This window comes from Montipora capricornis, chromosome 3 (assembly GCF_036669925.1).
Source record: "Montipora capricornis isolate CH-2021 chromosome 3, ASM3666992v2, whole genome shotgun sequence".
Lineage (NCBI taxonomy): Eukaryota > Metazoa > Cnidaria > Anthozoa > Scleractinia > Acroporidae > Montipora > Montipora capricornis.
In genome coordinates, this window is record NC_090885.1 from 13,033,082 (window position 1) to 13,045,670 (window position 12,589).

Here is a 12,589-nt window from a genome sequence, read left to right on the forward strand (position 1 = left end):
TTTCATATCTTATTCTGCGATCCATAAATCGATCGTTCTCCGCTGTGACGTGGCCTTGAGCATGGAGGCTTTGATAGATGCGAATATAAGCGTAAATTATGGCACAGAAAGTAGCAATTACTATTATATTGGAAAAGACGAAGACGAATTTATAAAAACCAACAGCGAAGTAAACAAACGACACGGCAATAGAAGAGATCCAAATTAAAACCGACCAAATTACCATTTTGGATTGCGAGTAAATTCTTCTGTATTTTGAAGTAACGCTAAGGTATCTTTCGGTTGCCAGGGATGAAATACTAAGCAATGAGGAAGTACACGATATGAAGTAAGCCACGTGGATTATGGCAAAGTTATCCATTGCTTGCTTTCCTTGAAACTCTTTGATATGAAATGCGACAAATAATGGCTCTGTTATCAGGCCAGTGATAAGATCAGCGATCGCCAGATTCAGTACCAAGCAATTGAATTGCGAATACCTGAGTTCTTTGTTGGGGTCTTTTACTACCACCCAGCATATCAACATATTTCCTGGCACTGTTATTAAACATAAGATTGCTGTGACGATCGTGGTTGTAAGGGATAACTCCAAAGGCGCCCTTTGGTCGCAAACATGGCTGCCAAATACCATTTTTATGATTCGACCGGAACAAGAAAATTAAGTTCTCTGCTCGCCTTGAACTTATTTTATGCAAGTGTCAATTGATTTTCTCTGCAAAACATTCTTGAAAATGCACTAGTACTTTGATCGATCCGGCACTGTCATTTGCCATAAATGTGCTTGGTTTTTAAAGAACTGTTAGCACCGGCAGGCGATCGGCACAATCCGAGTCTGAAACCCCGTACGCTCCCTAAAAAATCAACATGTAATAACAATTAATTCCAACAACTAGTGACTTCTAATGTTGATGTCTGTTGCATAGCCTTAATCCTGCTTTAAAGAGGAAATGAAAGACTGACAGTGAAGATATTGACAGCTTTTTCGTGGCTCCTAAATTTTATTTATTCTTAGTAACTAATAACTTCTCATATCGATGCCTGATGCACATGAGTAGACTTCCTTTAGTAAATAAGGAAATTGAAGACTGACAGCTTTTCGGTTGTCCCCTCAGTTCTCATGATGATGATTGTACTTCAATTAAAGGTTTGCTCTAGAATACATCAAACGCGATTAAGGGAAAAATTTTTTCGCGACTGAGTTTTCAATGTGTGAATGGTAGTCAACTACAGAACTACTACTCAGTACTTTTTGCAATAGCCTCAGTTAATAACAACGTTAAGCGCAAGAGTTGGAATTAAACCGATGTTTTTGTGGCATTCAAATGTCAACGTGGTCATGCCATACGGTTATGCGCAAGGGAGTATCATATGCGGCTATGCACGCTACTTTAATTATTCAACTGTCTGGCGGTCATATTTTGAGGTTTCTTCTACTGAAGTCATTTCGTGTCACCATATTGCTCATAAGATAAAAAAGGAACATCAAAATCAGTAGCAACTGAAGATGAACAACAAACGAGTGAAAGACGAAAGACGTGCAAGCATGGAGGGACAAAGGACGGAATTGAAGCGGATTGCAGTCAAGGGAGGAATCGATATTTTGAGAGGTCAACTCGACGGTTTTCAGTATGATGATTTGCTTGGATTAAGGCCTTTTGGATGTAGGGACAATTTTATGGGTAAATGATTTTTTTAGTGTTTTAGGCTTCAACTGATGCTCATGATTACCTGCTGATTTCCCGGCAAAGCAGCAAAAGATCGTGAAAAAGCCGCGTTGGCAAAATAAAGGAACGCACAAAAAAATTAAAGAACCCAGAAGGCGGGTCATCTTGGCCCCGGCCATATGCTTTCCATAGATCAGCTGGAACCTGCTCTATAGAATATCAGATTATGCACTTTGTCAACTGACTTCACTCTCAAGATATGGACAAATGTAAAATTTTGCTAACATCCGGACCCTTGCAGAAATTTCTACGAGTAAATTAAGCAAAAAGCTGTTTCGGCTCCTTAAATATTCGTCAATACGGCGCTAAAATCGTCCTTAGTTTTGTAAACAACCCCCAAACTCTCTGGACCATCTTGTTTAAAACTCGGGCCTCTTGAAACGCTCCTGAGGACGATAACAATTTTACACTCTTGGGAATTTGTTCGAAGAGTTGTTTTCTTTTTCCAGCATGAAATAATAATCGACTTACCTTTGAAAACTGGAAAACTAAAGTAAGAGGGTGCCTCTCTTGACTGATACTGGCGTTTGTCTCTTAAGCAGATGAATAGATATTTCCGACCTATAGTGTGTTTGCCTTAACATGTGATACATGCAATGAGATATGACAGGATGAACGCAAGCAATTGCATTATTTGCATTGAACGAACTAAATCATAACAAATTAACGAATTCGCATGTCTACATAGAGTCTCAATGAGACAGAACATTGGTCGCATTTGCGTAATTGTCAAAGGTTCTGACAGTTTTTTCGCGTCTAAAGTATATGTTGTATAAATATGTTAGTGAAGCTTTGTAAATTTCGTAACTATTTGCAAAGTGGACAAACAAAAACGTCCTTTGTGCGTAATTATGCCCATTCGATTTTACTATATTGCTACCATACTATATTTATGTCTTCATATTTTTATAACTACACGTATATTTGTATGTTTGTGAGTGCATTGTCTGACCCTACCAGTAATTCAGAGAGATCTGCGAATGGTGGAAATAAACAAACATTGTATTGTATTGTATTGTATTGTATTCTCTCATCTTTTAATTTACAGTGTTGCCACTTAGCTTTTGTAGCTAAACCACTGACACTTCAATAGAGTATAACAAATCCCATCTTGCTAAATCCTCACGTATACTGTTTAATCTGGAAGTTTCTTTTCTTCTTGTGGGTGTGCAAAGAGCCCTTGGGTGGCGGATTCGTGAAGCCTGTAAAAAAACATCACTGACAACTATAACTGACCAAGGGATCGAATTCTATATGTAGGGCAGAATTGGACAGCCAAAAAGGAAATAAAGGAAATAGAATAGACATTAAGGGTTGAAATGAAAAAAATCCTGATTCATGTACATTTGACTTTCACTAATGCACCTGTCACTGTAAACCCCCAGCGCTGAAGCAAAGGAATAAAATCCCTAAAGATATCTTGCCCTTTGTGACACAGTATCACCCGGCAGTGCCAATCCCTAAACGTGCTTTCATACAAAAACAGCCTTATCTACGGAAAATTTTCAAAGAGCCACCATTCATATCTTTTCAAAGGGGAAAATTCCTAAAAGAAATGCTCGTAAGAGAAAAGTTTTAAATAGGTCAAACACTGAAAATACAGTTCAAAATTCTCAACCGTTAAGGAGTTGTGCAGGCCTGTCAATCCTTACTATTTCTTACTGTGCATATTCTGACCCCTTTCCAACCGGGTTATTAAGGTGTCTTCACTCCTTCTTGCTCGGACAAGGCAACGGACTAAAACGTACTAATCCCCCACCCCATAGGGAAAAGCAAAGACCAAAATGCACAACTCCGGTACGTCCCTGGGAAGGCAACGCAAAAAAATGAATTAATCCCCCACCCCCTCGGGCAAGGCAAAGAGTCAAAGACCCCACAAAGCCCTACCCATGCCCCATGTTTCCCCGGGGGAGGGGTGGGGGTTTACAATGACAGGTGTATGAAAGAGCGTTAATTCGGTTGTGCTGTTCTTTGGAACAGCCTGCCTTCTAACCCAAGGCAGGCTGATTCCCTTTGTCATTTCAACAAGCTAATAAAATCTGTATTTTAGGCACGACATTCATGGAAAACAGCTTTTTAGTAGCGTTTGCTTTTTATTGCATAATGTAAGATGGAATTTTAATTGTAACTAATGTTAGGTCTAGTTAAATGTATTTTCTAAGGTTATCTATTATGCTGATGAATTTACCGTGGATAAATAAAGTTTACCTACCTATCTGTACAAATACTACCCTACATTAGCGATCTAACGATAATATTGAGACGTCAAGTTCACAAGCAGCTTTTTAAATCAGAATTTATTTATAGGCTATGAGTGTATACTGAGTGATTTTTCCCACAGAGAGAGACCTAATAGATAAGGCGGTTTCTCGTATGTCACTGTTCTAAAGCTGGGAACAGGGAAATCGACACATCTCAAATTGTAATATTTATCTTGTTTAAAAATATTTCACTAAGCTTGCTCGGGAACTAAAAAGTTTAACCTTCTACATCAATATCAAGACATCTTGTAATCACCTATTCGATACAGGCTTGAAGTCCAGCCTTTTTAGCCACTCTTTGTGTTCTGCCTTTTTATCATAAAAAAATTGCAAGTAAATGCTCTTTCTTGAACCCTTTCCAAGTTAAGTCTGTGCTTTTACTCAAATAACCACACATGTATAACCATGCACACATTATGACAATATGCATATGTAAGGTTAATTTAGGTAGTATGGCTGATTTTCGGACGGGTATGCTCGTGGGAAATATTGAAAAGAACCCCTAAGAGGTACCAAGATCCTGTCTTGCGTAACATGTAAATTTTTTCACCCCTAAGAGGTCCTGATTTCAGGGTTTTAATTAGACAAAATTAAAAATTGGTTAATTATCAAATGTCTCCTATCATAATTTTTCGGCTCAATACCCTTAAAGGTACCTAAAGCTCCTGCTGTGGACCTTTTAAGGCTGAACACCCTAAGAGGTACCAAAGCCGCCTTTTTAACCCCTAAAAGGTACGACCAGCACCCCCGTCCTTTTCATATGCCGTTTACCTTCTACTGACCTTTTTGTAGATAGTAATAATGTGAGTACTGTATTCAAATTTGTCATCAGGAGTGAGTACTGTATTCAGAGTTGTCATCAATAGTCACAAAACTGGGCCTCATTGTCTAGAGCTGTTTTCAGTGGCAATGACAGTATTTTTAATTTCAAGTGCAAATGCAACCCCGTTCCCAGGGTCTACCTTCTCCGCCTCCATTGTCGTTGAGCGTTGAGAATAGAACACGACAATGGAGGCAGAGAAGAGAGACCCTGGGAACGAGGTTGGTGTAAATGCCGCACTTGGTCGGAAAACGGCAGTTGTATCTTTCGTCGATAGCCGTCACACAAATACTGCCCTAAAAAGCATTCAAAACCAGCGCTTTCAATCGCTCTCTAAGGAACTACGGACTCACGTGGCATGCATGTGATCTAAGAAAGAGCAACTATCGACAAGTACTGATTTCTCAGAAAGGAAATTGCCTCTAATTGCTTCCCTTTTTATTTCCAGCGCTTTTATCCACTTCAGAGTCTTTCATGCAATGTATTCTTTTGTCTGCTCAAAGTTTTTGTCAATTTGTTGTTTTGCCGCAGGGGAGCCGGAAATTGGCCTTAGATGTTTCTCGAATTATTCTGCCTTAAGGCTGAACGTGAACTTTAAAAGTAAACTTTAATCATGGCTATCTTAAATTAAGATGGTCAGGATTAAACTCCTGGAGAAATGTTTACAACACAAAGGCGCGAATTCGCTTTAATTATATAGTTGGCGAGCGACTGACCAGATAATGAAAACAGCGTTTATACCAATGTGAAATTTATTGGGATACATTAAGTGGTGCACAGAGATATAGTTTACGTCATAGAAAGTGCGGCGTACGGGGTTTTATGCACGAGCTGTTTGTGTCAAAAACCCGAACGAGCGAGGAACGAGTGAGGGTTTTTGACTCAAACAACGAGTGAATAAAACCCCGTACGCCGCACTTTCTATGTCGTGAACTGTTTATTACACATAACATGAGAATTTTCATTAAAATAGTTTTCTGAACGTGAATTAGAAACAAAAACTCACTAACAATAGAACCAAATGCAAATTTAATTTAATTCAATAACAAAGTACGATTTGCACGATTTGCATGAGATGCACGAGTGATTGGCATGGAAACGCCTTTACACTATCGTTGATTGGTTATACTTCCACATGTGAAATAGCTGTACGCCATTCTGATTGGCTGTATAGGCCTTTTTCACATGTGAAAAAAAAGCGTATAGATTTGTACAAATGAGCTTTATGGAATAAAATTCTCATGTTATGTGTAATATATAAGTACGACATGAAAAGACGATCTCTAGAATTCTGTATTGAGCGTTCATCTTAAAGCCAAGTTCCTAGAAACCAGGTTTGGGTAAAGCATGGCTGCACTTACGCACTTACGACAACCCTTTGTACTATGAATACACGCATCATGGCTAACTGAATGATTGTGGCTTAACTTGCATATTCTTGTTATTTTGTTCACATATGCAACCACTTATCATCATTTTTGGACAACTTCACTGCACCACCAGACGCTTTCTACGAATGTACATCAACTTCCGAACTCACGGTATCGCTTTTCTTTTGAAAGCTTTTCTATTTTTACTCCATTACTCACGTGAACTTTGGCACCTGCATTTTCTCATTTCCTTGTTTTGATTGTCGATAGGTATAAACATTGAGGCAAAGAAGAAGTCGAGGATACTTGTCATAAATTATTAGCCGACCCTGCCAACAAGAGGAGCACTCAAGATCGACTTTGAACCGCTTTTTTGTTCTATCTATTATATTTAGATACTGATGAAATGTCCAGATTAAAAACAACTTATTTTATTTAGAAATAATACACAAACAGCGGTGACAAACATCAGATATAAACGCACCAATTGAAATTAACTTTCGTTTCGTATGCTTCTGTATACCTCTTCAGATGTGACGGTTAACACAAAATTGGAGTTTAAATATACGGGATCACGAACTTGTTAATCATTAACTATTCAGTAACAATAGAGGTGACAAAAAGAAAATAGAAAACTTATAAAGACACAGCTTTTTGCTGCTGACATATTCATTTCAGGTTGGCTCTAAATCTTTGACCAACAGTGCCTCCTTTATTTTACACTGAGTGTCGGATCGCCCTTTCGCTAAAATTTCAAAATGATCCCATTTTAAGCTGTGACCAGTTGCTGTAACATGGTGCACAAGAACCGACGTAAGAAAACCATAAATGCTCATGCTTCTGTCATGCAATTGTCTTTTAGTTTTTCCCATATAAAAGTCATTGCAGTCCCAACAGGCGTTCATATCTGATGTTTGTCACCGCTATTTGTGTATTATTTGTGATAAAACTGAGATGGCCAAAGAAAAAGAGTATTTACCACATAATTTTATTCATTTCCGAAATGGTGAAAAAAAGGTCATCAACCGCTAAAACACGCATGTCAGTTGTGTAACATGAAACCAGATGGGAAAGTTATGAAAAACTATTAAATCACGATAATGTCAAATATTTAGTCATAAAAATGTTAACGTTGTGGAGAACATTTATACTACAGCACAAAAGTATCTTACAAGGAAGGGGACACTCACTTTTTATTGGCTAATCATGTTAGTTACCACGATGACACCTATATCCTCATATCCGAAAGATAAAAATCAAATCTTCACTGCCGCGGAGCTAAGATATGAGTTTTTAGAAAATGGAAAATCCTGGTATTACATCAGTATCTTAATGGGTGATATTACATGGCCGCGCGGAGATGCAGAATTTCTCTTCGAGTGTTGAAAAATATTTCACGAGTGAGTGCACCGATACACTTCTTTACAGGAAGGTCAAATACAAAAATAGCCTCAAGTGGATTTTTATTTGAGCGCATTTACACTTTTTTTCATGACGAATCCTAACCATTATCACTGTTTAATATTGTGAAAGGAAAATTTGACAGTTGACTCGACTTTGCTGGAACAATTGTATTAAAACGGCAAGAAAGATAATTTTCTTTTCAATGCTTGGATCAAGTCAGAAACCCAAGATTGTGAACATAATTTGTCACTCGCGTTTTATCAAAATTCTAATAAATTCTCGAGCACTTTGCTCACGGGTCCAAAGAGACTTCCATAATATAATATTTTTGTGTGAAATCACCACTGGTATGAATTGTTTGTTCACTTGCGGGAACCCACACCGGATACATTTTTGTTAAAAAAAAAAGGAACTCCAATTCGTTGTCACCCACAACGGCGGCAACAAAATTTCATTGTGTTCAATTTAATAGTCCATTTGTTGTATCAGCAATTCGGAGGCTATTTTTAAATGCCAACACAGTGTTTAAAAACCCCGGTTAAAAACACTGTGTTGGCATGAAGGCAAACCAAGTTATCCATACCAAGGGTGTGTGAAACCACAAAGAGAGAGCAAACTGTGTTCAATCCGCTTTTAACAAACCAAGGTCCATGGAAAATCAGGTTTCATTTGTGAGAAAGTACGTCATAAACTTAGAAACGCCATTCTTTTGTTGGAGTGCGTTCTGGTTATTTGCACAAATTTTTGCCGATCTCAGCTGAATCTGAAACTCTGGCCTGGCTACCAAGTCTCGAATCACAACAATGGAGGTGTTAAACGCTTAGCTGCTGAAGGTCGTTTAATATAAGTGCTAATAACTCGCGGAATGCAGAATGATAAATGGAAATGGTGGCATACGGCAACAATTTCCTCTCTGGCGGGACTCCTGTGTTATTTAAACTCACTTTCTGCAGAGTTTGTCTACGATGACAGGCAAGTCTTTGTGATGCTGTCATGTATTCATATGCATGTTTTCTGAGGGCGGGAAGTCTTGTTCTTCAACGATGATCGCGAAAGATACAGTGATTTTTTTTCCACTTACCGTCGAAATGTTTAGCGGTTATGAAAAGCTTTGTTAGTTTTTTTATCGCACTGTTTTGTAATATAATTTTTTTCGCAAAGCGGAAGCCGTTCACAAACCTACTTTAACTCATAAATTCTTAAACTACAGTAAGCTTACCATTGTTGGGTCTACAGTAGCTGTACGCGTGGTCAAACAAATGGTTTGAAGTCTTTAATCTTCAAATTGTATACAGATGAAATTAAAGTGGAACGTGCAACGAAATCTGAAAACTAGCTAGAACTTTTGATCATGACGGAGTTCCCGAACTTTTCGTCGGACTTTGACTGCCACCTGTCTTTGTAGATTATTGTTTTTTAACTCAAAGTAAAACAATGATGATCTAAAGACGTGCATCGACATTCAAATGAATCCTCAATTGCCGGAGAATTGCATTGAGACGTGTTAAATTCGAATGTTACAAGATAAAATGTTCGAAAACCTATCTTTCTCAACCTTATGATAAGCTTTAGACTCAGCTTACTTAATGTGAATAATGTACATTGAGGGCGTCCTTCATTCGTTATGCATGTATTGCGGTTAGCGCTTCTCTTTGTTATTTCTCTTTTTCGCAAAAGCATTACCTTTTTGAAACCAAAATTCAAGTTGTAAGTTGTTCATTTTGAGAGAAGTTTTTCGTCATCTGTTGCTCTTTGGCACTTTAAGAACAAGGTTACAGTAAATAAATTAGAGGCTTTTAAAAGTACGTTATTTAAGGCAGATAGACTTTGAGATTGCAATCCTTGTTTTTATGTTACAGCTGTATTTTTGTACCCTCCTAGCATGTCTTGTCAATTTAAGGGTACAAATACCACTGCTTTCATTGGCAAGTGTTTTGACAGTGACATGAAACATTAAATGTTTAAAAATATATTAAAAATACATTAGTGGCAAAAAGTTAATGTCAAATTTTGACATTAACTTTTTACCACTAATATATTTTTACAACTTTGAAAATGAAAGATATCAACTTATGTTTATGTTACTGTAAATCATCAAAATGAGTTAAAAAGCAATTAAATTGTAGGTTTGCAATTAAATATAAATAATTGAAGCCTACCATAGGAAGGTTCCAGTGCCTTTTTTGTCTTTAAATCTCGCTGTCTTATTTCATGAATGTCACTGTTGCTGTCACAGATGTAACTCTTTTTCTGTCATTTTCTTTTAACTGTGAGCGTCTTCAAAGAAGGTTTCATCATGTTATACCTGCAGCCAACATGACCTCTGATAATGGAAGCACATTTATACACAGCTAACATTAATATTTTTATTGCTCTCAGCACCACATGAAGTCAATAATATAAAACTTGTTTCATATTTTGTCCTGATATTAGGAAGTACATGTAGCTTTTACGGAAAAAGAAGAGAGAAGATCCACAACTTTAAATAATTGGTTACTCCTTACAAATGTAGGTGGTCAATGACTCCCAAACAATAATTTAAAGGTGCAATTATAGTTTAGTTTTGCAAATTATAAGTATGAATTATTGAGACCATACAAATGTACCAGGGGGTGGTCCTGGTGTTGCTTTGTCATTCAATCTACTCAGTATTTTCTGTTTTGCTAATGACAGCTAGAGTGTGTCACATTCACATTCATTTCTGTCACAGTAAAAAACAAATGTGACTTTTCTGTTACAGTAATAAGTACATGCATACTATTATGTACATACATGAAGCTGTTTATGCTTTCAGGGAAGAGAGGGCAGCTTTCAAATTCTAAAATTATGCCGTCCAGAAATACAGCATTCTTTAAATAAAAAATGACTTTTTATAATGTTTTATCAACATCAAGATGTCTTGTTAACCAGTGTATTTTCCACTAACAACCTGTACATACCGGTACATGTATCCCTCTTGGTATTGGTTAGGAAACCTTGTAATATAATATTATTAACAGTTAAATAATTTTCTGTTTTTAAACATTACAGTGGAGTCATATTGTTCTATGCATGGCCAACGGTTTAAACTATCCTCTCATCAATTCATTGTCACATACATGTATTTTAAGCTCACTGGCATTTATAAATAATAATTTTGATCGTAAAAAGTTTAAGGTATTACAATAATATACATGTACAGGCAACAGTAGAACCAATTTTATTTCATTTCAAAATAAAAACCAAAGCAAGTTTTGACAACACTGTTTTGTGCAAAATTGTCACAAATTATGTGCTAACAATAGATGTGCAAAGGTTTTGAGCAACCTGGCTAGCAATCTTGTTCTTAAGAAAAGAATTTATTACTGCTGTAAATAAGATCAAAACCCTGTAGCACTCATAAGTGAGGACAAGGGTTTTACAAATCTTGAACTGTAGGTCATCAGCCTGATGGTAGTACAACCAGGTATTTGTCATTTTTTGTGAATGTCTAAAGAAAGGTTGAAGAGATGATGAAAGGCTGCTCCCCAGCCTATAATTAATTTTTTGTTCATCCATAACAACTTAATACTGACAGTACTTGTTTATTCAATTTCTCCTTGGAATTCTTGGGTTATTGTATGGAGCCTGCATGAAATGTTGCGTTCAGCTCGTTTATAAAATTAAGATTCAAATACCAAATTTTCGTAGCAGTAAGATTGAAATCAAACATTTAAAAAAGACGACACAACTTTTAAATTTGCAAGACAAAAATTGTTTCGGATACTCAGTATCCATCTTCAGTTGAGGGATGTTTACAAGTAAGTGCATGGCTTTAAATAAAGTAGGTAACAAGTAGGTGTAAATTACAAACTGTAGAATAATTAATAGTTAGAAATTAGTGAAAAAGATTACACGATACTAAAGGGATACAACTGAGTGGGAAAATCAAAGGCGCGAGTACAAAACTTTAAAAACTGTTGAATACAAATATTAATTAAAGCAAGAGTGTTAAGAGTGTCAAATAGATTTTAAAATACTTTGAAGGTTGCCGATTAGTCAGTATAATCTACTAATGCATGTATCATTAACGTTACTTGTACTACAGGTGTAGATATGACAAAAATGTTATGAAATAAATTAAATATTACATGCAGTATGTATGGTATGATGTGAAATACACCGGATATGTTACGATATACAATGTGATTTAAGTTTAATAGACAGTAGGGTAGGGTGAGTATAGTGCAGAGGCCAATTTACCTGAAATGAAGGCCACTTCTCAACCCCGCTCCACCACCCCACCCTACCCCACCCCACCCAACATTACACTCTTCAGGAAGAAGCCCAAATAACGCAGCTCAACACTGCTGTGGAGGTACAATGGACACCATGCTACAAGTAGAATGATTTACAGTCACTCTGCTTGCATGCAAAAATGTTTTTAAGGTATGCAGGAAAAGTACATTCAAGATGTTGACTTCACTCTAGACTGTTGTAAAAGGATTGTAGAATCTGATTTATAGGATGTGCACAGCAGATTACAATACATCTGCATTACTGTATGGATTGCCATATGCACTAGTACATAGTAGGGTTGCACAGTCGGTTAGTGCGCGGCCTTGGTGCATAAGGTCCTGAGTTCGATCCCCGGATCTCACATCCTTGTTTCGACTTCTTTCCTTTCAGTGCAGCCTAAGTAGCTTTAAATACCCTTAAAACGGAGCGCTGATGGAAAGAGGGGGGTAAAATGAGCGCACCGTCGGCTTCCTGGGAGAGTACTCTCTAGAGAGTAAAGGAACTTCCGACGTTAAATAACGTGTACCTTTACCTTTAGTAGGGTTAGGTGACTGCAGGTTAGGGTGAAAAAGGCTATGATATGGCGGACTACTTTCAATAAGATCATTAATATATCACCAATTTTTTATCGCAATATTGATATTGATATTGATATTATTGAAAGTAATATCGTCCACAATTATAGCCTTTTTTGCTAATAATAACCTGTTGAGTCCAATCAGGTGAAGTTTTTGTGGTAGGGTTTTTTGATGT

At 37.1% G+C, this 12,589-nt stretch overlaps 2 protein-coding genes across 12 annotated transcripts in view; one reads left to right on the forward strand and one right to left on the reverse strand.

Annotated features, from left to right (window-relative positions):
* The window catches only part of LOC138042258 (homeobox protein not2-like), a 20,033-nt gene that overhangs the window by 6,473 nt on the left and 971 nt on the right, over nucleotides 1-12,589 (reverse strand). For 2 of the 11 annotated variants that reach the window (XM_068888083.1, XM_068888085.1), the window contains exons 2-3: nucleotides 9,739-9,902; nucleotides 1-2,926 (exon numbers count right to left, since the gene is read on the reverse strand). The exon at nucleotides 1-2,926 is cut by the window's left edge and continues 373 nt beyond it. In XM_068888083.1, coding sequence (XP_068744184.1) covers nucleotides 1-631 — 631 coding nt within the window. In that variant the 5' untranslated portion in view covers nucleotides 632-2,926; nucleotides 9,739-9,902. The other 9 variants (XM_068888084.1, XM_068888094.1, XM_068888088.1 and 6 more) reach the window with 9 other exon arrangements.
* Nucleotides 8,332-12,589, forward strand: part of LOC138042257 (protein O-mannosyl-transferase tmtc2-like) — a 26,718-nt gene continuing 22,460 nt past the window's right edge. Inside the window, exon 1 of the mRNA XM_068888082.1 lies at nucleotides 8,332-8,551. Within this exon, the coding sequence (XP_068744183.1) occupies nucleotides 8,445-8,551 (107 nt within the window). The 5' untranslated portion in view covers nucleotides 8,332-8,444. The remainder of the gene's footprint in view (nucleotides 8,552-12,589) is intronic.